This window comes from Vipera ursinii, assembly GCF_947247035.1.
Source record: "Vipera ursinii genome assembly, chromosome: 9".
NCBI classification, from domain to species: domain Eukaryota; kingdom Metazoa; phylum Chordata; class Lepidosauria; order Squamata; family Viperidae; genus Vipera; species Vipera ursinii.
The window spans coordinates 1,536,245-1,561,167 of record NC_139523.1 but is presented as its reverse complement, the minus strand read 5'-3'; the positions used below and the strand labels follow the sequence as shown (position 1 = coordinate 1,561,167).

General features: G+C 43.1%; 1 protein-coding gene and 1 long non-coding RNA gene across 2 annotated transcripts in view; both read left to right on the top strand.

Annotated features, from left to right (window-relative positions):
* The window catches only part of MACF1 (microtubule actin crosslinking factor 1), a 348,186-nt gene that overhangs the window by 227,276 nt on the left and 95,987 nt on the right, over positions 1-24,923 (top strand). The window contains exons 43-55 of the mRNA XM_083369263.1: positions 349-582; positions 920-1,141; positions 1,955-2,491; positions 9,477-9,653; positions 10,038-10,161; positions 11,360-11,568; positions 12,722-13,039; positions 13,965-14,134; positions 16,264-16,420; positions 17,284-17,401; positions 23,011-23,073; positions 23,667-23,908; positions 24,733-24,862. Coding sequence (XP_083225389.1) covers positions 349-582; positions 920-1,141; positions 1,955-2,491; positions 9,477-9,653; positions 10,038-10,161; positions 11,360-11,568; positions 12,722-13,039; positions 13,965-14,134; positions 16,264-16,420; positions 17,284-17,401; positions 23,011-23,073; positions 23,667-23,908; positions 24,733-24,862 — 2,701 coding nt within the window. The remainder of the gene's footprint in view (positions 1-348; positions 583-919; positions 1,142-1,954; positions 2,492-9,476; positions 9,654-10,037; positions 10,162-11,359; positions 11,569-12,721; positions 13,040-13,964; positions 14,135-16,263; positions 16,421-17,283; positions 17,402-23,010; positions 23,074-23,666; positions 23,909-24,732; positions 24,863-24,923) is intronic.
* On the top strand, positions 5,211-6,202 carry LOC310644383. The gene is made up of 2 exons (XR_014493293.1): positions 5,211-5,977; positions 6,019-6,202. It is a non-coding gene; the product is annotated as an uncharacterized lncRNA (long non-coding RNA).

The window sequence follows — 24,923 nt, the reverse complement described above, 5'->3', positions numbered from 1 at the left end:
AAGCCCAGAATTACAAGATAATATTTGGAAGTGGCTCAGGCAGCTGCCTCCCTGATGCACAAGGGGGAGGAGAAGCAGATGCAGCTCAGTCAGACCCGCAAGATTTGCTTGTTGTAGCCAATCTCAATAGCCCAGCTGGGAAGTTGATTTTCTGGTCTGCCTGGTGGGTTGAGTAAATGAAATCAAAATGTAAAAGTAATGGTAAGTTTTGATAAATTTTTAACGGGCGACTCAAGAAATCTTTTTTGACTGAATCTATTGAAAAAGATGATTGGAAGAGAGTTACAATGCCAGCCTTAAAAGTCAGTTCCTAGAGCTTTGCAGAAGGGTTTGCTTATTGTTATCCAGGACTTGCGTTGGAGCCTGCACAGCCGGACCGCTTCCTTTGCGAGTGTCTTGAAGGCGACAGAGGACTTTCTGGAGGAGAACAGAGTCAAACTGCCCCCTGGAGAGCTGGAATCCCTGCAAGAAAAGCTCCATCAGGCTCAGGGACAGTATCTGTCTCTGCAGGAAAGGGTGGAGGCCGCCCAGAAGGAGCTTGAAAGTGCTGTGAGCTCTGTAATGCAACAACAGACAGAAAAGGTAGGACAGTGCTACAGGCTGGGTAATTTTAACTCTTTTATTGCTGGATGATCCCCTGTTGGATTCTGCACTGAGTAGTAGTTTGGACTAGATGGCCTCTCCTCCATCTCTACATCTGATTCGGTCACCACATTTTAGGAGGAGATGCAATTATATAACTATATGTAAGTTGATTGTTGCAGAGTCTGTCAAAACTGCTATGGAAGGTGCCCAAGGAAGTAATTCCTGTCTTATCCTTGCTGCCCAGCCTGTCCAAAGCAGACTGCTCCAGATGCAACAGTTTATTCATATCCCAGGAATTTTGCTACTTTGTCTCCTCTCAAAAATTTGTTCCCAGGTTAGAGTGATCAAAGACTTTGAAGAAAACCAGAGTAAGATTGAATCCCTTCTACACTGGGTGGCAACAGTGAAGAGGTCTAGAGGGCTCCCGGAAGATAAATTGTGGCCAATGGGAAAAGATGGTGGAAGACATGGAGGTGGAGAAGTCCAAGATGCTCCTGATGGCCATTGGTTGGAAATTGTTGAAGAGAATCTTGATTTGCACTACACAAGTTTGAAGGTTGGTGCATCTATTCACTGAGTAACATCCTGGCTTGGCTATGAATCCATTTCTGTCGTTTCATTTTTAGTCACTGTCTCCCAGATTCAGTTGCCTAGTCTGTGTTGATTTTCGACGCCTTGGCTCTAATTCTAACCTTGAATGCATCCTAGCCCTTTTCTGGAAACCAAATGTAAATCTTTAGGTTGTGTGTGAGTCCCAGAATTGGACATTCTGTCCCAGAGGACGCTCAAAGCACACCTCTTTATCCATATCCACTAAAGAAGTTTAACTGGCCTGGAGGTTTCTCTGAGAATAATGAATCAGTTGCAGCATCAGCATCACGTATACTCAAGGCGGAGAAGCAGGGTTGCGTCTCACCCATTTCATAGTGGCCATCCTTGGCTTTCAGTTCATTCTTTAACACAGGTCAAAGTGTTGCAGTTGTCTGGATTAGTAGATAGTTTGGGGCATGGTTTCTCCAACGCCAGATCATCTATTTACTGAGGTGATTGTGAGGTTTGCCTCCAAGTGTCCCTCCTGACCCTTTCCATCAGTGAGATTGATTGGCATCCACTGTTTGTATCACACTCCACTATGATGCATTCCATGTTGTTTGGAAGCAGCCATGGAAGGATTCCTGTGTATGTGTATATAATAAGCATACAACTAGAACAATCTTGGACTCTCTCTGTTGGGAAGAAATGAGTCAAACCTGGGACAACTATAAGAACAGAGATTTCTCTTCCTGGCCTGCAGGGTCTGGCTTTGATTTTGCCATTGGTAGTTTGGTTTTGATATACTTTTGATATAGCTTTTATGTTTTCTTTCCAGGTCCACCACCAAGAGTTCCTTTCTCACCAGCAAGATGTCATTCTAGCCACACAGTCAGCCCAGGCTTTCCTGGACAAACAAAGCCACAACCTTACACTGGAAGAGAAGCAGAATCTGCAAAGAAGGCTAGAAGAGCTGAAGGACCAGTATGCTGCTTCCTTGTGTCAGACAGAGGGGCAGCTCAAACAAGCACAGACGCTCCGGGATGAGCTGCAGAAGTTTTTGCGGGACCACCAAGAGTTTGCAACCTGGCTGGAACAGGCTGAGCAAGACTTGGAGAAGATGTATGCAGGAGATGGCAGCCTTGAGTCCCTTCAGCCTGTGCTCCTCCAGCAGAGCAGCTTCTCTGAAGATGTGATTTCCCACAAAGGAGATTTACGTTTTGTCACGATGTCAGGGCAGAAAGTGTTGGATGCTGAGAAGGCTGTCATTGCTGCAAGTGGAGGGGAGCCATGCAGTGAGATATTAGCCACCAGCACATTAGTGAAGAGCAAACTGGAAGGCGCCAACAGGAGATATGGCACCCTCCACTCTAAGGTACAAGAAACCTTTAAAAGGAAAGGGTTATTCTATCTGAGCAGCCCATTGTATCTGCTCCCCAGTTCCTTTTCATTTCTTCTGTGACATCCTCAAAGCCAGGGTAGTTGTTAGAATGTGGTTGTAGAAAAGTATTTGCCTCCTGCCAGATTGTCTGAATTTTTGCATATGCCAGTGAGGAAATGCAACTGTCCCCCCATTCAGTCTAATTAAAAGGATAACTGGGGCCAGTTTGTTTCATTAAAGAGTCATGCTACTTTGGGCCAAACCCATCTTATAAAACAAACTTCACCACAGTGAAATTTTCACTACACGGATTTGAGAGGCATGACATGCTCGGTCACATAATTGTGTCAGAAAACCTCAAAAAACAGAACAACATCCAGGGATCTGTGGGTGTCTCCTTGACTAAAATCAGAATTACCATCAGAAATTTACTGGATAATAATGGGATTCATGAGATCATATCACACTGAAAACTATTGCGCACTAAGAAGAACACCAATGCTCCATATTACACTGAGCAAGTCAGGCCATGGCTATCCAAATCAAAAACATCTAACAGGCTATCCCACATTCCTTTTACCTGGACAATCTGAAGCAGTATAGAAAAACACCATCTGAAATGGAATCCCTGATTATCCCTGTCCGAATACACAGCCAAGATATTTGCAGTGGAGTTTGGACTGGACAAATGTGCCACCCTTACCATCAACAGGGGGAAAATACTAAAAATTGAAGAAATCAAAATGCCCTATGGAAATAGAATCAAAAGTCTGAATGAAGACAATTTCCATAAATACCTAGGCATCCTTCAAGCTGACAACATGAATTCAAGAAGAAGGTTAGAAGCGAATACGTCACGAGAGTGAAGAAGGTCTTAAAGCCCAAACTCAGTGCAGGAAATACCATCAAGGCAATTAACACTAGACAATTCTGGTCAGTATACACACAGCTGGAATAGTGGACAGGACTTAAGCAAAACTAAAAGTCCTGGATAGGAAGACCAGAAAATATGAAGGAGCATAGGTGGGCATGGAATGTTGCAGGTACACCAGACAGTTGAAGAAAAAAATATATATCTGAAGGATAGTGAAGGAAATGCACTTAAGCTAGTACCCCGTGAAGGCTTACTGGGTACTGGAGTGACCAAACTGCCCTACAGGAAAGACTGGAAGGGAAACATGGCAAGGCAAAATATTACATGGTGAGTATATACACAATAACAGCAGCAACAACTAGCAGGCAAAGCAGATAACTCAATCTAGTATGGTAATGGCTAAAAGCAGAAAGTTAAAGAAAGAGGCAGATGGGTTAATTGGTTGCACAAGACCAATCCATAAGCATAAAAGTTACAGATCCAGGATTGAGGAGACGACAACAGACAGCAAGTGGCACCTCTGCAAGAAGCTGGGGAAGCCGAGTGATCGGCTGCTGCAAGGAGACCACACGGACTGACTTCAGACCACAGCACAGAAGCAGCAATGGTGCACAGGAATATCTGCAAGGAATACCATTGAGTCTGCAAGAGAATCAGCATAGAGCAAATTCAAATGTTTTTGGAATGACCAAACCAAAATCCAAAGCTGAAATTCATACAAATATGGTCATAGATCTGAGAGTTGATGTTTGAAAACCCTCAAATATTGGGTCTCTACAGAGGACTGGGCCAAATTCCTATTCAGTGATAGGAGTGACAATTGATTATTGCAGGAAATAGCACTTGCAATAGCACTTAGACTTATCTACCGCTTCACAGTGCCTTACAGCCCTCTCTGCGCGACTTTACAGAGACAGCCTCTTGCCCCCAATAATCTGGGTCCTCATTTTACTGACCTCAGAAGGATGGAAGACGGAGTCAACCTTGAGCCGGTCAGGATGGAGCTCCTAGCAGCAGGCAGAGTTTGCTTGCAATGCTGCATTCTAAGCACTGCACCACCAAGCATTGTTGCTTGGCCGTTATTGCAGCTAAAACAGGTATAACCAATTTGAAACTAAAATCAATCACTTTTGCACCCTCACATAACACATGCTAGATAGCTTTATTTATGAAATAAATGAAATTAGCACTGTGCCTTGGTTCTATATGGTCCTTCAATATTTTACATATTTCAATAGGACCCACAGGAAACTCTGGTAATATGCAGCTGCAAACATGCAAAAATTCAGAAAACCAGAAAGGACCAAATACTTTTTCCCAAAATGACAAGTACCCTTAGGGTTAAGGATGACTTTTCTCGAACCGGCTCCCTCTCTGTAGTTAACTTGAAGTTTGGGGGATATTCTGTATGGTGGTAACTTCTGCCTCTGTGGGGAAAGCTCAGTTTACTAATTCTTGTTTGTATTAATAGACATGTGTATATCTCTCATTTTATCCCAGTTTCCTGGGATAAATAGCGGTGAGTCTTACTATTGATATCTTTCTACCAATAGAAAATAACTTTAATTCTGAGCTAATAGCTTTGATTTTCTTATTTGATTTGATTTGTTGGATGTTTAAATACATATTTAAAAGAGTCAGTTTGGTTTATTGGTGAAGGCATTGGGCTACAGTCAGGGAGAGCATGAGTTCTAGTCCTGCCTTCGGTGTGAAGCTAGGGTAGCTGGGTGACCTTGGGCCAATCTCTCTCTCTCTCTCTCTCTCTCTCTCTCTCTCTCTCTCTCTCTCTCTCTCTCTCTCTCTCTCTCTCTCTCTCTCTCTCTCTCTCTCTCTCGGCGGCAGCACCACACGGGCTTGTGGGAAAGTCAGCTGGAGCTGCGCAAGGTGTTGCCTGGGTCCTGCTGAGAGCCCAGGATCAGCGTGCGCAGCTCCAGCTGATTGGCCGCAGCTTTAGGGGTGGCAGGCAGCTCCATGCAGCCTTCAGGCGTCGATTCAACTGGAGCTGCGCGAGGCATTGCCTGGGTCCTTCTGAGAGCCCAGGATCAGTGCGCACAGCTCCAGCTGATTGGGGGTGGCAGGCAGCCTCACGCAGTCTTCAGGCAGAGATTCAGCTGGAGCCGTGTGAGGCATTGCCTGCTGAGAGCTCAGGATCAGCATGCGTAGGGAAGAGAAGAGAGGCTGTAAAAGGAGAAGGTTTTGGTGGGCGAGGGAGTCAATGGGTGCAGGGGAGGGAAGAGAAGGGAACGGCGCGAAAGAGAGATGGAGAAGCACAGCCTTGAGGAGAGCAGTCAGCTGGAGGTGCACCAAAGAGAAAAGGGGGGGGGGAGAGGAGACGATATAAAAGGAGTGAAGAGAAGAGAGGATGTAAAAGAAGGGGGGAGAGAAGAGGATATAAAAGGGAGAGGAGAGGATATAAAAGGGGGATTAGATATAGAAGAAGGGAAGAAAGGATATAAAAGAAGGAGGGGAAGAGGATATAAAGGGAGGAAAGAGGATATAAAAGGGGGAGAGATGAAGGGAGAGGAGGATATAAAGGAGAGTATAAGGGGGAGAGAAGGATATAAAAGGGGAGAGAAGAGGATGTAAAAGAAGGGAGGAGAGGAGAGGTTATAAAAGGGAGGAGGATATAAAGGGGGAGAGAAGAGAGGATATAAAAGAAGGGAGAGAAGAGGGTATAAAAGGGAGAGAAGATATAAAAGAAGGGGAAGAGGATATAAAGGGGAGAGGATATAAGGCGAGAGAAGAGGATATAAAAGAAGGAGGGGGAGAGGATATAAAGGGAGAGAAGAGGATATAAAAAGAAAAGGATATAAAAGGGAGAAGATATAGAAGAAGGGAGGAAAGGATATAAATGAAGGAGGGGAAGAGGATATAAAAGGGGGGAGAGTATAAGGAAGAGAAGAGAGGACATAAAAGGGGAGAGAAGAGGATGTAAAAGAAGGGAGGAGAGAAGAAGATATAAAGGGGGAGAGAAGAGAGGATATAAAAGGGGTGAGAAATTTGTTAAATGAGTTTTGCCCCATTTTATGACTTTTCTTGCCACATTTGTTAAGTGAATCACTGCAGTTATTAAATTAGTAACTTGGTTGTTAAGTGAATCTGGTTTCCCCATTGACTTTGCTTGTCAGAAGGTTGCAAAAGGGGATCACATGACCCTGGGAGACTATGACCGTCATAAATATGAATCAGTTGTCAAGCATCCGAATGTAAATCACACCCTGGGTATGCTGCAATGGTCATAAGTGTGAAAAATGGTCATACAGTAAGTCACTTTTTTCAGTGCTGTTGTAACTTTGAACAGTCACTAAGCAAACTGTTGTAAGTCGAGGACCACCTGTACTTTATCACTTTTTTCCTTTTCTCTTTTGGCAATCAAGTTTTTGACCCCTCGCTAGGCGACTGGTGGTCCTCGGATGTTGCCATATCCTAAAAGTGGTACAATGGCTGAAAAGATTGAAAAGTCCTGATTTAAGTCTCGGCTCTGTTTAGTTTCTCTTGCTTCTTTTTAAATCTAGCAACAGTTTTCTACTTCATTATCTCTGTTGATAAAAGAGCTGCATTCTTCAAGAGGCTATGACTGTACCAGACTGTTGTTGTAAAAGAAAAGAGGGGCCCTGGATCTGTGCCAAAGCAGACCGTAAGTTGGGAAGGGTAACCGGCAACCCTTGGCCTCATCTGAGCACGGCTCTGCTTCCAGATTCTTTCCACAAGCAGTCAGGCCAAATTTCTCTCTCTCTGCAGAGAGGGAAAAAGAGGGGGGTCCCACCCAAAGAGTTCCTGCCCAGGATGTTACTCTGGCAGAGTACTTCTCAGAAGGAAAGCAGTCTTGTCAGGAGACTAGTAAGCCTTTTCCAACTGAGATTCCTCAAGTTAGTCACTGCCTGCTCTCCGTTGGGTTTCAGCCACTGCAGTGTAGGAGAGAAACTAGTCAAGGCTGCTCTTGGCTTCCCACTTGTGCACCATCATGATAGTTGTTTCAGATGATCCATGATGTTCACTTTGGGATGCTCTGGGGAGTGAGTGGAGAATAGGCAATCTGCTCTCCCACCCCTACTAAAGATTTGGAGCAGCAACATCCTTAAAAGAGTGATTGGAAATCCTGGAAGGGACATATTAAACAGCGAAGGGCAGCTGGTCACCCTCTTACCCTATTTTCTTACCTAAAAATAAGGAACTAAGACGGGGTAGCCGTTGTCTTCTGTTTTTTTCTTTTTTACCAGATTACATGTGCATCTTACATTTACAAAGAGAAACTGCATGCTAAGACTTCAGAAGCAACCTTTCTTGCATAAAAGCTTCTGCTGTGCCAGCCCAGGATCTTTATTGATCCTATATCTTGCAAAACTCCATTGAGAGACTTTTGAAGGAAGAAATGGCAGGCCAAAGCCAGCAATGGAGCTGTAGCAGAATAAAGAGTCAGCAGTACTGCAGCTCTTGATAGGTCTTCTCCGGACAAGGAGAGAGTCTGAGATCACCCATATGTGCTCCAGACAGCTATTCCTGGTGAGAGGGCTGCAAGAGGTTCAGAGCCCTGGGAGAGGAGTCAGTAATCATCTTGCTGAAACCATGGCCAGCGCCTTTGAAAAAACATCAAGTTTGCTTACTTTCCTTTTTCTTGTAAACTGCTTTTCAGCTTTTAGACACCTTTAGCTTGACTGGTTTGACACCGTGGGGTGAGTTTCCTTCAGTCGTTAGAGAAAGAACATTTTAATTACAAGTTTAAGCACTTTAAAATATTTTTTTAAACAACCGCTAAAGGGCAATTAAAACTTATTTTGGAAAATTACAAATGGACTAAGACTTCAGATTTATTTATTTTATTTTTATTTTTATTCCATTTATATCCCGCCCTTCTCCGAAGACTCAGGGCGGCTTACAAGCTTAGCAGTAGCCTTCATTCTATGTATATGCCTGCTTATTAGGGCTTTCACACACCCCCAAGCGGCATTATTACAAAGTCAGCTTAATTGCCCCCAACAATCTGGATAAATTGGAAATGAGATTTTGGAATTAATTATAAAGAATTCTGTGGAAAAATGTTTTGATTTGATTTTTCACCCCAAAAAAAGATTTTAAAAATTAGACACTAGAAGGAACTGAAAATTACAATGAAAGGAGAAGAACACATAAACCTGATTTACAATTACAGAATGAAACAAAATATTGGATGTATTGAAGGGGTGTTTTGAACAATGGATTCAGAAGTTAATTTTTAGTGCCAAGAGAGAGATCTGCCTCTATGGAGAGAGTCTAAAAGAGGTTACGGAAAAGGGACATATTCCATCTGACAAGATCGAGACTGAGTTGAAAGTGGATATACAAATGACATTTCTATAGGAATGACATGGAAATGATCATACAAAAGAAACTGGTGGATATGTTAATAATTAAAAGGGATATACAAACAATAAACCAAAAGAGTGATAATGTTATAATTTTCCTCTATTGGATTTACAAAAGAGGTTTGTTAAAGTTTTGAAAAGTCTCTTGAGAAGGGACAAAACAAAAATGAAAACAAATCAAGTTCTACAATGTTATTTGAAGCGACTAAAGATCAAGATACTTTAAAGTATAAAGAGGGACTCTAACATTGATTTATCTGAACAAGATTAAGATAGATCTGTTGTCATCTCTGGTAACCCTCAATGGAGTTTGCTGACACCTGGACTGAAATGACAAGTTTTTCTGGGTTTGTTTACAGATAATAGATGGAATACGGGGGAAAATTGTTTGTTGTCTTTTAAGAGGTGATAAATTACTAGATAGGAAGTCATTTCTTTATATATTTCATTTCTTTTTCTTTACTATATTCTACTTTTCTTTCTCCTTTTTCTTTTTTTCCTCTCTGCACTTTTTTATTTTTATTCTTTTTTCACTTAGTATTAATTTTTACTGTTGTAATTATAATCTTTAATAAAATTGTTTTTGAAGTTTCCGTTGTGAGACTGCAGTCTAATGATTTTTATGCTGAGGTTTCTGGGAAAGGTGTCCCCTCAGCGCCTCAGTTCATGGCAGGTCTTGTCCCTGGAGAGAGGAAAAGTGTTATTTGGGGCAGGGGGGGATGTTTTTAGAAAAGCCCCACCCAGTCTTTTCTCCTGTTTGCAGTGCTCCGCTCTGGGTCTGCACCTGAACCTCCTGCTGGATCGCTCCCAGCAGTTCCAGGACGTAGCAGGATCCCTCCGCTTGTGGCTGCAAGAGAGCGAAGAGGCTGTGAGCTGCCTCCTGCTGGAGCCCGTCTCCTCTGACCCGGCCATTTTGCAAAGGCAGCTGGTTAGCACCAAAGTAAGTTACTCCTCAGCTTTAATCTTTGGCAGACTTTTTACCCGTAGCTTCAGCTATAAAAGGCTGGTCCACACTACGCACGCCCGCATTTTCATGTGCTGGGCATTTTGGCAGGAGGCAGTGCGGGGAGAGTGCTCTCTTTCAGAAGCCTTAGTTGAACGAGGCCATCAGTTGGGGATTAGCATCTTCCCCCTCCTGCCTTGTACAATGGAGGGCGCCAGTATGGTTCCCAGGCGAGAGAAGACCAGAAATAGCCGTGTCAGATCATACCTTTCCAAGGGGGTTCTACACTGGCTTGAGCCTCAGAGCCTCTTTTTAAAGACATTAACTTCTTTAGTCCAGTTCTAGTATTTCTTCCTGCCTCCTTTCTGTTGCTTCTAACAGCACATGCAGGAGGACCTTGCAGAGCATCAGGTGCCTGTAGAGAAGCTTGAAAAAGCCGCTCAGTCCCTCTTGGAAATACGGGAAGCCCCAGTGCCTGACCACAGAGGCATCCAGCAGATCACAGGTAAACCTGGGGGGGAAAAGGTCTTAAGGGAGCTGTTCTTACTTGGTGCACTCCAAGTCTATTAGTCTGTAATGCAGCAGGACCAGTGGTTGAGGGGGGCTGGGGGAGGGGGCATTAAAGTGAGGAAGAAGGTCTTTGGAGTCTTTGTTCTCCAGACCTTGCTCAAGGACTGCATTGAAATTTATGGCTTTAAACCCCTCCTCGGCCCTCCTAGGCAGTTTCTTATAATGTTGGAGAACCTTGAATGCTTTGATCCCAGGCCATTGGAATTGAATCAGAATCAAAACAGAGCTAGAAGGGACCTTGGAGGTCTTCTAGTCCAGCCCCCTGCTTAAGCAGGAGAGCCTATACCATTTCAGACAAGTGTCTGTCCAGCCTCTTCTTAAAAGCCTCCAGTGATGGAACACCCACGATTTCTGGTGGCAAGCTGTTCCACTGGTTAATTGTCCTCACTGTTAGGAACTTTCTCCTTAATTCCAGGTTTCTTCTCTCTTTGGTCAGTTTCCAACCATTGTTTCTCCTCCTGCCCTCTGGTGCTTTGGCGAATAGTTTGACCCTCTCTTCTTGGTGGCAGCCCCTCAAATAGTGGAATACTGTTATCATGTCTCCTCTATTCCTTCTTTTCTTTAGACTAGCCAAACCCAAATCTTGCAGCCGTTCTTCATATGTTTTAGTCTCCAGGCCTTTGATCATCTTAATCTTATCTGAATTTTTTCCAAAGTCTCAACATCTTTATTGTAGTATGGTGACCAAAATTGGCTGCAGTATTCCAGGTGTGGTCTTACTAGGGTTTTATAAAACGGTAATAATACTTCGCATGATCTTGATTCTATGCCTCTGTTTATACAACCCAGGATTGTATTAGCTTTTTTGGCTGCTGCTGCACATGGCTGGCTCATAATCAAGTGATCATCCGCTAGGACTCCAAGGTCCCTCTCACAGTTGCTGTTTTTGAGCCAGGTCTCACCTAATCTGTACTTTTATTGTCCTGCCTAAATGTAAAACTTGCTTTTCTCCACATTGAAACTCATTTTGTTGGATAGGGCCCATTGTTCAAGTCTGTCAAGATCTTTTGGGATCCTGAGTTTGTCTTCTGGGGTGTTGGCTACTCCTGCTAGTTTGGTGTCATCTGCAAATTTGATGAGGAATTCTTTGGCCATTTTAATTTTCCCCTGTAATTCATTTGATTCTTGCACAGATTCCACTGTGAGCCGATTCCAGAGCCTTTTGTGTCGGATGGCCGAGCGCTCAGACCTTTTGCAGAAGTCCATTGCTCAATCTCAGAGTGTCCAAGAGGCACTGGAGAGCCTCCTTCAGTCCATGGCTGAAATTGAGGGAACTCTCAAACAGGAGGATGGGTCTGCATTCTCCTCCATTTCCATCCAGGAGGCGCTTGCTACAAACACAGTAAGATATTTCACTTAGCTTTCTGACTGTAGTCTTGTTCCAGAATTTAAAAAAGATGGGGACTTTTTGAACACCAAAAATGTCTCTGAACAACCTGGACTTTCTTTGTCTTTATCATTATCAATTTTATCCAAATCCAATTTTGAAAATGATTGAACCATAGATGTTGCTTTCAGTACAAAGGTTTGCTGTTTGGCACCTGATCGGTGATAAAAGCTACTCCCTGAGTATATGCAGAGTGTTATTTCAGTTGGTGGACAGCCATAATTAGCAGATTGAGCATCTGAGATCAAAATGGAGATCCAGTTAAATGTAGAATATAGAACATGTTGCCCCTTAGGAGTAGATCAGGACACTTTTCACACCAAGTCTCCAGAAAGGAGTTATGAATAAAATAATAGTTTCCAAAGTTTATTATAAACTAAACAGAGTTATTTCCCTCAGGGAGAGCTGGAATCTGGAATGATTCCAAACTTCTGGGTTGTTTCTATCTAGTCTTCAGTCTCAGAGAACCTGCATCTTTTCCAGGCACAAGGAGCAGCCAGCCAGGCTTTGGCACTGAGCAGAGTCCGGTCCAAGCAGGTTGCCTTGTGCTGCTGCTGCACTGCTGTAACAAAAAGCATTAAAAAAACACCCCACGGCACACCCTGGACTTCCTTTGATTTGAAAGACAGGTTCAACTCTTCTTTGTTAAAGGAAAGGCTAGTCCAGAATCCAGCTTTGGTGTAAGCTGTGTCCAGTGGGAGAGCACATCCCTTCTAGATCGCCAGCAGACCAGACTTCTTTTGACTACCTCTTGTTAGCTATGCTTCTGTACTTTGTGGCCCTGGAGTCTCAGTTGATGGAACAGAATGAAACTCTGTAGTGGAGTGAGCTGTGACTAATAGGAGAGTCTGCACTGCTTCCATTGGTGCAAAATGGTTCCCTGTTGATTGAGCTGGTCTGGGCTGGGAGGTTGGATTTGTCTCATGGAGCTCTTTGGTTGTATGGAATCTCTGAACCTGAAGCAGCAACTGGCAGAGACTTCCAAACATGGAGAAAAGCTTCTTTGTTGAGAGAAGCTTAGTTCCTGGACTCATAGCAGATTCTCCCTGGCAGCAAGCAGTTCTTCTGTTTCTGGGGATATGCAAAATATATATCCTTCTTGTTGCAGAAGCTCAAACAAGACATTGCCAGGCAAAAGAGCAGCTTGGAAGCCACTCGTGAAATGGTGACCCAGTTTATGGAAACAGCTGACAGCACCACTGCTGCCGCCCTCCAGAGCAAGCTGGCGGAGGTGACCCAGTGCTTTAGCCACCTGTGGCAGCAGCAGCAAGAGAAGGAGGACACCTGGAAGAAGGTCCTCCCCCAGGTGGAAGAGTACGAGCAGCTCTCAGAGAAGCTGAAACAATTCATGGAGAGCCGAGGGCGGATGCTGGCCTTGGGAAACCAACCGGAGCGGGACATTACTCACTTCGCCCAGCAGATCCAGGTGAGAAGCTGCTGAGCAAAGGGCCAGGCAAGGCTCGGGATTGGAGGACACCTGGTTTCTGGTCCCTGGGCTTGGTTCTGGCTTCTCCAGGAAGAGGCCGTTGCCTGCTGGTAGGTTAGCGTTGGGGTTTTATTAGAGCTGGCAGGCTCAAACCAGGAAATAAAAGGGAGAGGAGTAGCAAAAATCCCTCTAACAAGCTATGCAAAGTGAATAAATAAATAAATTTATGCACCGCACTCCCTTTGAGAGCAGGCTTGGACTGCTGCTTCTCTGGATTTTCACCCTAGAAGTTCCTGTGAAGGGAGGGTGCATCCTCTGCTGGGCTACCCAGAAGCCCCTGAATGCAGATTGGGCTGCAGGATTTTGCTTCCTGGCTTCTGGTCATTCTGTTTATAGAGACAAGGTTAAGCAAGTGCAGGAGATTTGCAATAAAGCTGAAGAGTTCTTGCAGGTCAGAAAACAAGAGCTCTGGACCCTGCAGAGTTGCACAGTTGGGATTTTGCATTTTGATATTCTTTTTCAGGACCGGCTTTGCCCACAGAAATTTGGGGGTCATCTATCTGTAATTGTAATTTTAAAGTTCAAATTCATAGAAAGGTTGATCAAGAACGGCCTTATCAGTAGACCCAGGAAACAGTGCAGCAGCCTAAGGGCATTTCAGGGAGATGCTGAATCCAAGGTGTTTCACAGCCCTGATCCAGTTGCCTTTGGAGACCAGTCACGTCTGCTCTAATCATCCTAACGTGATTTGTGTGCAGGGATTGTTATTGCTATCCAGCATGACTTCCAGGGACCAGGGTGATCTCACAGGCTGTTCCTTATGGCAAAACCCTTTAAATTTTGGACTGAGTTATAGATGCCCTTCACTTCAACCATATCTGTCCTGTGTCTCCCTGCACCTTCACCCATTTCCTGATGCTTCCAGGAACTGAATTCAGAGATGAAGCAGCGCCATGAGGATCTGGACAAACTGGAACATTTAACTACAGAGATAAGCTCTTGTGGGTTGGTGTGGGTTGGCTTCTCCTCACACCAAGAGAAGGTGCGCAGTTTGCGGAAAGAGTTCACTCAGCTGCAAAAAGCCACAAAAGAAAGGTGAGAAGGGATTCTCCCAGCCAGAGGAGTGGTGGGAGCCTTGCAGAGGAAATTTCTGGAAGATTGAATTGTTGTAATTCTTTGACTGTATCCCAATTGCTTTGTGCTGGGAGAAGGTGGGAGGCAGAGAAATGAAGGCCATGAGGAATCTCTGCTGCTATAGTTTGTAATCTTTCCCAATTTTTCTCCACTGGTAAAATGTTTTGCAGAATTTTGAATTGTTAGAAGAAGAGGTTTTTGACCAAAGAGATAGTTGAATAAAATGCATACTTCACCAAAAGTAAAGCATTTCCCAAAGTGTTCCCAGCTTTTACAGAAAGTTTTCCCTGTCTCCATACTCGGGAAATAATCTCCTTCTCTCCAGAATATTGTTTTTCATGTTAGGGTGAGGAAGACGCCTGCCCATATTGTGGGCAACTGCCATGAGGAAAAACTGTGGGTTCACTATGGGATAAGAATAAAAATGGTGCCTGGGAGGCTGTTTAAAGTTCACCAAAGAGAACAGCCCTTTCTTTAGCTATCTGAATGTCCAGGAATCTTTACCTTAGGATAAGTGTCTGAACAAAGCCTTAAAACAATTCAACCCATTCTGAAGCTATTTTATACCCAGACAGTGGGTTCGCTTAATGACTGCAGTGTTCACTTTACAACTGCTACAACTGCTTAAGAACTGCCAGAAAAGGGTTATAAAATTGTGTCGGTCACATGGATGCCTTGACTTATGACCATCATGACATACAACAGAAATTCCAGGCTCGTTACGGTTATAAGTCAGGGATTTCTGAATCCTAGAAAAAAAACAGCCTTATCTTCAGTCTCTCCCCATCCACTGTTGGATTGTCTTCTGAAGCTTGATAAACTTCTCTCAAGCCGTGGTATGACAGAGAAAAAAGGGGGAGCACCCACATTTTGTTTTATGTTCTATTCTGTAAAGACAACAGGGGGAAATCTGCAACTTTCTGCTTCTGGAGCAAGTGAACTCTGAATGGGTTCAGAGCTTAAAATTTGGTTCCATCCCACGATATCCCTCCCCCCCCCACTGCCCTTTTAAGATAAGTGTGCTCTCCTTCTCAGGGTCTACCCGGTCACATGAAAAACTCTCAGCCATTCAGATGGCCCTTTACTGCATCCAGAGGATGGCTATCTTCAAAAACTCTGCCCTATTTGTTCTGGCAACAGATATTAGCTGCCCAGAGTAACTTTGTATAATGAGAGGGCAGCATGTAAATTTATAAATAAATACTCTCTTCTTCAGTGCCCTATTGGTTACATGTATTGTAATTTGTGCTGGTAGACACAATTCCATACATCAACTGGCAATTTTTACCCTTCATCCTTATTTGGCAGTGAAATCCTGGGAAAAGTCACAATTACTTTGAAGAGTTACATACATATACTTCATTGCCATTTCTATGTACACCAAAACACCTTTCTGGAATCAGATCTGAAACACTGCACAGCCATAATAGGAATTGGCGTAGGTATAATTTCTTGCAGGATGCTTCTTTCCTCTATTTGCCACTGCAATTTACTAAGAAGATTGAAATAGATGAATCAATCTTTTATTATTGATGTTGTTGAAAATCATTAATGTAATTAATTGTGGCACTTTTAGTTGATCCAGGAAAGTAAAAAAATTGTCAAAGGAGAAAAGCAAGAATGAATCAGAGGTCCATAATGCTTCATTCTGTACCCAGTTTGTCTAAAGACTTAAACTGCGTTGGAAAGAAAAACAAGATGTGAAATGGCTCTTACTCTTAGGAAGAAGTGATAATTGCAAGATTCTCCAAGTGGTTTCAGACATTTTGGGGCCAGACTGTCCTCTGACTTGCATGTACCTAGTTCATTGATGCTTCTCAAATGCTTTCCCATATATAGAATTAATAACCAGCCCAAAGACTCAGAATGGCAGTTTGCCAATTTTGCATGGCTCATAGCAACCAGGCAGATCAATGGGGTGGTCCAGTAGGTACTTGTGGCAAACAGAGAGAACTGTTAGGAGCAGGTTGTTCCTTTGGCCAACAGTTATAAGAGGTATCCTGCATGGCTTCCCCTTCCTCCTCTGTGATTGTGCTTGCCAGATAGTGCGTAAGTCCTTCACGGCCCATTTTTTTTTAATCCATTCCCAGGGAAAAAGGAGCTTCATCTTGTCAAGAACAGTTGGATGTATTCCGAAAACTGGTTGGGTCGCTCAGGCAATGGCTGGAAGGAACAGAGAGGACTATCCCAGCTGCTGAGACTTCTTTGGGCACCCATGAATTGGAGAAGCGGAGGCAGCAAACAGAGGTGGGCAGAGAAATGCATCCAGAAGTCATTTTATAAGCAGATTCATGAAAAAAGTGGAGGATGTGGCTTCATCACTGTAGTTTGGCAGATATCCCGACAAAGAACTGGGGTGAAAGCCCCAGGTGATGTGGCAAAGTCTACCTGGTGTGTGGTTCAGCCTTCTGGTAGGCAGGTAGCTGCCCCTCATTGCTGAACACCTCCATCCACACAGATTTGTGGAGTCATGCTGGAAGTGAGCTGCTGCAGAGGCCCTTTTCATTGTCGTGGCAGACAGGTCTCTTGCCCACCATGCTTTGTGTGGCAAAAGGTTATAGAGGGCAGCTGCCCAGGTGCCCTGCTTTGAAGAGGTATGTCTTCAAAGAGGTAGGGCTCATTCAGAGGGAGGGAGCAGGCTGGCTGCTGCCAAAAAATTGGCCTGCTAAAAAGCTGGAAAAAAGGGCCCATGTGTCAGAACCCACTTCAGCCCACATCTTAAGAAAGAAGGACTCTTGGAGACAAGATTTTCCAAGCAGGAACCTTTACTAAGAAATAGGAGATAGCAGGCATAACAGACAGGATCTGAGGAATCCCCTCAGAGATCAGTATTTTTAAAGTCCCCCCAAGCAAACCCCACCCCGCAGTTCATTCGGTCAGTTCCGGATCAGCCTAACTGCCCCTTTGTCATTTTCCTGTAATAATACAGCTCCCACCGCCAAAGCCTTCAGGGTATCCCCAGAACTTCCCCAAACGTGGTGATTTTTATTGTGACAGAAGACAAAATAATTGTAGGAAGGAATGTTCAATGTATTAAATTGCCATGACGTCTTGTGACCTTTTCATCTGCCAATGGTCATGTTCTTATGCTTTCTCTGTTCTGTTTTCAGGTCTTCGTGGAAGAATGGATAGCAAAAGGGGTTCTTGTGGAGGAGATGAACCAACGGGGGACAGCCTTAGAGAATTTAATCATTGAGATTACAGCTCCAGATGCACAATCCAAGACAGGTAGGAGACTGAGAGATGCACTCTTTTCTACTCTTACCTGCCTCTCTTTAAACTGCCATTCTGAATTTAGTTGCTTGTTGATAACAATTATGGAAGGCTTGGAAAAGGAAGAATGTAAAAATGCACAGTTGCTTTGTTCCAACTTTTCTCCAGTTCTTGGCAGAAACTGAAGATGAAAAGCTCCTCTGTTTACATTCCTACGTTGTGTTCCTGTGGACTGCCAGAGACCTTAGGGAGCAATAGGCTCACTGACGGAGTGCGGGAAGTAATGCTTTGCTCCGAGAAAGGTCTCTAATTAAATCGGTTAATTAAAGATGTCAGGTAGCAAAACTAGGATGAAATTGTGGGATGGCCATCATAGTTTCTCAGAATCTGCCAGAAGTAGGCAGTTGACTAGGGTGGAAAGATGAATCAGATTGCAGCTTCCACAGTTCCTCGTCATTGGCTACACCCATCAGAGGGAACCGTTGTAATCAAAATGTTAACTGTAGAATAGACAGTGCTCAGCTTAGATGGATCAAGTGGTTGATTCAACAAGTCAATCCTTCTTCAAAAAATCTCCTAGTATAACAGAATAAGAGAGTTGGAGGAGATCTTAGTGATCTTCTAGTCCAATCCCTGCTCAAGCAGGAAACTATACCATTTTGTAATCCTGATTTATGGCAACCTAGAATTAATGCTGCAGTGCAGAAACTATTCTTAGTAAAAGTGCTTAAAATGGTCCATGTGCATTTGTAAACCCCACCCAACAGAATTCTGTTTAAATCTGTCAAACATGAATACCGTCTACACATTTCCTCAGTTAATGACTGCAATTGGGACTGGCAACTTTATCCTTAAGCGATGCAGTTGTAAGGGGGGGGGGGAATTACATGATCATACTGACTTATAATGTATCAATAAAAGTTGCATAAATAACACTTATAAAAAGTAGCTCCATGTTAATTGCAAGATTATACAGCATTCAAAGGCAGAAAATATTTCCCTCCCATTACAAGAACTGTGTTCCTTGAAGGATATTAAGAAACACAAAGCCACACCCTTCGTGGAATTGCTGAACTGACCTTGGAAAGAGCTGTAGGACAGCCCTGCCTGGTAGAAATTCCATATCTTTGTCATCACCGTGCCCTGAATTACATGCAGAGCACAATCTATTTTCCACTGAAGGTTGAGGGCATCTCTTTCGAATAACCACCAAGATTTCTGGCACAAGGTGCTTTCGACTTGTGTATGTGTGGTGGGGGGGGGGGAGGAAAGCCAGCTAATGTTGAACTAGATGTTTTTTTTATATCTAGCTTTGTATAAGCAGGTACAAAAATTAGAGACAGTGTAGTGTAATGATGCTAGGCTAGGACTAGGTAGAGCAGGTCTAAATCAGCCCAATCGCTGTCACTGGAGGAGATGATGTGTGAGGCCATGTGGGGCTGGCCAGCCTCTCTGTCTATGGGCACACGGTCCAGTTGGATCTCACTGCTAGTGCAGGTTGCAGGCTGTCCTAGGGTTGCATGGGGTGCAGACGTGCAACAAACTCTTAACCAGTTCAGCTCATCTCAGAACAGAATGACCCTGGCTGGTGTACCGCACTCAGTTAAAAAGAAAACCAATAAATACACATAAAACAATCATTAAAAACTGTAAAAGCTACCAAAAAGTGCACAAAACAAGAGAGGGTGATGTTAATTGTAGTGAAGGAACCATTACAAAATCTGCCAGCCCCCTGGGACCCCCAGCCTGATAACATACCCAGGTCTTGATGGATTTGCAGAATGTTGAGATGGATGGAGTGAATCTGACTGGGGGTGGTGGTGGATAAGATTCCACAAGGCAGGTTCCAGGGCAGAGATTAATGACTATAGTTGACTGTATGTAGTGCAGAAGAATAATCTTGACTATAAATTAAATCACAGCCCTGCAGTTACTTCCTCACCGTGTACTAACTATTTCTTAGGCAGATCGATTTTTGTTCTTCACCTAATATATTTTAAAACTCCCAAGAATTTAAGAAACTGTAGCTAGAATGACAAATATATCCACAAAAGAAAGCTGTGAAAACACAAATGGAGTCAATAAAACATAAACTAAACTTAACAGAGTCAGAGGAATTGGTTCAACAAATTAAAAGGGCAAAACAAAACTTTTTCAAAAATGCAAATAAGCTGGGAAGATGGCTGGCTTATAAACTGAATAAAGAAACAGAGAAGAAATTGATAAATAAATTGCAAGATGAGAAGGGCGCTTTACAATTTCAAAATGATGCAATAAAAAATAGTTAAAGAATTTTATGAAAAACTATATGATACAGAAGAAATCTCTCGGGGAAAAATAGTACAATATATGGAAAATACTAATCTACCAAAAATTCCAGAGAACTTTAAAAATATGCTAAATGAAAAAATTACAATGATGGAATTGATGGAAGCTATAAAAAAACAAAAAAAACGATAAGACCCCAGTACTGGATGGGCAGAGTTCTATAAATGTTTACAAGATATATTAAGCTCACCAATGAAAGAAGTTTGCAGTGAGGTATTATTAGAGGTTAAATTACCAAACACTTGGACAGAAGCAAATATTACTTTAATACCAAAAGAGGACTCAGATTTGACACAGATAAAAAATTATCGGCTAATATCAATATTAAATTTGAATTACAAAATCTTTGCTTCAATAATAACAGAGATACTGAAAAGATTTTTGATTGAATCTATTCATTCAGATCAAAATGGATTTTTACTAAAAAGACAAATAAAAAACAACTTTAGGATTACATTGAAATGCACCCAGGAAAACAAATGGCACTAATTATTTTAGATGCTCAAAAAGCTTTTGACAATGTAAGTTGGCAATTTATGATACAACAATTAAACTGTATGGACTTTGGAGAAAAGTTGATAAAGATCATTAAGACAGTATATGATAAACAGCAAAAGTAATTGTCAACATACAGAGAACTTTAATATAATGAAAGCACAAGACAAGGATGTCCACTATGCCCCACTGTTATTTATACTAACTTTGGAAGTTCTCAACAGAAATATCAGACAAGATCTGGAAATTAAAGGAATGGAGATAAAAGATGAAAGCTATAAACTACAAGCGTTTGCAGATGACCTGGTATTCATTTTAGAAGAATCGCTGGAGACAACTCTTAAACTATTGAAAAGAATAGAAGAATTTGGAGAAATAGCAGGATTGAAAACAACCAGAAAAAACCAAAGTTATAGTCAAAAACCTTACAGATAAGCAAAAAAACCAAGTCAGAAAAAAATAGACTTACAAATAATTAAGAAAGTTAAATATTTGGGAGTATACTTAACAGCAAGATGCGCAATGATAAGATAATTATATAAAATTACTAAATCAAACAAAATTAGATTTGGAAAAATGGAAAAACTTACAAGTATCAATGTTAGGAAGAATAGCTACTGTGGAAATGAATATTTTACCAAAATTCCTCTTTTTATTTCAAACAGTACCTATAAAAATACGAAAAAAAGGTTTTTTGTTGATTTGAATACACTGATCTCAAAATTTATTTAGCCAGAATTAAACTGAAAATGCTACAAGAAGCTAAAGAAAATGGAGGATTTGGACTACCGGATTGGGTCTTATATTATCAAGCATGTGCTCTAACATGGTTAAAAGAATGGGTAACCATCAGAAATATTTTAAACCTCCCATGTTTCTCCTGGGGAGAGAAAAAGAAAGCTGGGTCTTTGTTCTCCTGGTGCAATAATTTTGACCCTTTGGGTCTCTGTCAGTCACATTCCTCATCATGGAGTAGACTGTAGCTTGATTCCTGCACTCCTTGGCAGCAGAGCATCCCCTAAATAATGGCTACCAATTGTTTGCCTTGCACCTTGCAAGGAAGCAAAACATGCAACAGCTCTTCTCCCTGGCCGCTCCGGTCAGAGGCTTCCTTCCCATGATGACACACAGGCAGCAGTCTGCAAGTGCTCAAGAGTGTCTCTGCCGTTGCCGGGGAACACAGATTGTGCCTCAAAATAACAGCTGTATTAGTGAAGCCATCATGCCATCAAAGAGGCATTCTTTGCAGATCATCTGCAATTAGAAACATAAATGCAGAAGGGAGAAATATTAATAGTGAAAGCAATTTGCCTTTATTTATGTGGATAGTTCTATGATGCTTAATCACATGCATGCAGCAAAACATGTCAGAATAATCTTAGGCTGCTCACAGCATTACAGGGAGCTCTTCTGGGGTTCCTCTGCCTGGTGCAGAGAGAGTTTCCATGCCAGCATTCTCATAATGGGAAGCAACAGGCATTTTGAATGAGGTGGTGGATTAATGCAGGGCTTTTCAACAGGTGGTACAGGTACCACCTGTGGTACATTGGCACCTGGCAGGTGGTACACGACCATCTTACAAAAGTAGCGGGGGAGGGGAATGGTAGCACCACACAAGCCTGAGCGAGAGATGGCTGGAGCTGCAGGGCTGTCAAGGCTGAGCGGAAGCACCAGGATCAGCGCCAGGATCCAGCTGGAGCGCTGCGCTGATCCTGGCACATATGAGCCCAGAAGAAGCACCGATCATCTGGAATGTTGCAGCATCTCCAGGGCCTTGTGATTTACATTCAGATGCTTGGCAACAGATTCATATTTATGACGGTCACAGTGTCCCAGGGTCATGTGAAGTGACCAAAACCTGCTGCAACCACCCAGCGGGGGGGGGGGAATAAAAACCAAACACCCCCCTCCCACCCCCGCTGCCAATCCTCAACAGAAATGCTCACAACAATGAAAACCTCGGACAGGAGGAAGAGCGCCGCCGGGCGGGCAGGCAGGCATCTTGCTTGGCTGTGGCTTGGGGGCCACTTTTTTCAGTGCCATTGTAACTTCGAACAGTCACTAAGCGAACTGTTGTAAGTCAAGGACTACCTGTACTTCATCACTTTTTTCCTCTTTTTTGGGGGGGTCATCAAGTTTTTGACACCTTGCTAGGCAACGTGGAACTTGGATGTTGCCATATCCTAAAAATGGTACAATGGATGAAAAGGTTGAAAAGCCCTGGATTAATAGACAACCCCAGAAATGAACAGCCAAGAAAATCATTTAGAATGATTTCATTTTACTAAAAAAAAGTGTTAAGGGGCAGCACAAAAATTTTCACTACTATCTTTGTTTTCAAATGGGAGCCATTCAGAGTAGTTAACTCTCTTTCTCCTGCGCATCTGGCGGAAGAAAAAGGCAACCTCTTGAATCTGGGATCCTGAGCCTGCTTGTGCCTAAGCAGTGTTTACACACTGATTAAATACTTGGACCCTTGTTAACGGCCTTTCATGTTGACAGTTTGGAAACAGCGTGCCTTTGCAGTGGTTTTTTCAGTAAGATAAAAATAATGCATAAGTGATTCTACTACCTTAAAGGGACAACTTTGGCAATTTTAAGTATGGCTGGTTGGGGAATTCTGGGACTTGAAGTCCAGACATCTTAAAGTTGCAAAAGTTGAAAAACAGTGAGCCAGCTAGTTTATAGCAGCATGAATGGATGTGAGTTGTGCTCCAGCTGCGAAGGACACAGCCTTTGTGTCTTTTCCAAAATATTACGCTACCATGTCATTATGTCTGCCTCCTTATGATTTTGCTCAGGTGCCGTGCTCCCTGCTGGTGGTAGTTCAACAGGCAGTGTAAATGGATATCACACCTGCAAAGGTGAGGCAATTCAGCTAACTGTGCATATTTCTGGAACTCTGTGTCTTTATGTTGCTGCGGTTAGGCCTATCGATAACAATTTTGCTCAAAGCAAAGAGAGTCCGTTGCTTTGAGCCTTTCAGTTTCTTTCTGTATGAATTGGGCCATATGGACGGAGTAAAACTGGAAGGTTCTTTCCTGCTCATTCCCAAGCCTTCCTGTTGCTCATCTCAGGTTATTTCAAACGTTTTAACTGAGTGCAAATCATAGATGCATCCAGAATGTAAAGCTTTCTTACGGCTCTCTAAGCAAAATTGGCAGCAGACAAAGCAACTGCTGATTCTTGGGAAGGGAATAGTTTAAAAGCTGCACCCCTGTCCTAGAGAAATTCTGAAGTCTCCCTTCTTCCATCATCTCTTTTCTTAAGAAGAGGGGAGCCTGAGTGTGCAAATAAGGTCTTTCACCTGAATCGCCCTTTGAGGTTGTTCATGCACATTGTTTATCACACTGAACGTATGTAGACTCTTATACCTTCCTCTGTTACAGTTATATTTATAACCATAAGCAAATCAATTAATTTCTCTAATTCCAGTTGGGTTCTTTTTCTGCCTTAGATCTGACGGAGATCCAGTGTGACGTGTCAGATGTGAGCCTGCAGTACACAGCGCTGGGTGCTGCTTTGCGGGGGCGCCTTGAGCAGCTCTCGGCCATGTTGGAGAAGATGAGGGAAGCCCAGGAGGAGGTGAACTCGGTGCTGACGTGGCTGGAGGAGAAGGAGCAGGCTTTGGAAGTCCTGGAGGCTTCCTCTTCACCTACAAAATCGGAAACAATGAGAGCTCAGGCGGAGCATAACAAGGTCTTATTTTCATGTATCAATAAAATCCTGTTCCTTGCTTTTTTAAGACCGTCCATAATAATATTGTTCAGCAAAGCATATGGCAAATTTCTTTTGTAGTCTTTCCCCAGGAGAACGATTCTCTGTTTGAGGCTGATCTGAAGCATCAAACTCAGTTTATAAACCCCTTTTCATGCCTCCCACAAAAATGTAATGTAGTTATTCAAGTGGTTGAAATGCCATTTTAAAGAGATTTTGTTGTACTTGTGGGTTCTCTGTAACATATTCTGGCGTTACTATTGCAAATGCTGCTTGGGGAGGGTTCCTTCAAAGAGCAGCCTAAATCCCTTTCAAATACTGACAGGTCAATCGTTCTGAACTGGGCCCTCCTTCCAGATGCTCAGGCTTTCAATCCAGTGAAGGGCCAGACTCAAAGTGTGCAGAGCATGGGTGCCTTCCAAGTTCTGTGCACAAGTGCCCTTTTTGTGGGTTCATGGGCCCCCTCGACTTTTGGGCACCACTTTTTTCCAGCCCAAGTAAGAAGCACAATAAATGCCTTGAGATTTGCATTTTACCCACTGAGACTCCTCCAACTTCTCATCTGAGTAGCTGATACTTATGATTTGGAGAAGGTTTAAGGCTGCCTTTTCACAAAGCCCAAAATAGGCTGAAACCACCGGTCCTCGCCACTTTGATCGCATCCTCCCTCTTCCAGCAGCAGCCTCTGCTACCCTCAGAGGGAGGAAGAAATCAGGCTTCTCCAGGAAAACCTTTCCTGCCTTTAACTCACTCTCAATCCCCCACCCCCACCCTCTGACACCCTCCTCCTTCTCCTTTCTAAATAGGCATTTCTGGGTGATTTGGAGCAGAATGCTGTGAAGGTCCAGGTAGCCAAGGAATCGCTCTCTGGACTGCTGGAGAAATACCCTGACTCTCCAGAAGCAAGAAACTGGAAGAGGATGTTGGAAGACTTAAGTACGTGGCCCGGGAATCTTGGAGAAACTCTGCAGGGGCTAATTAAAAATTCAGAACATTC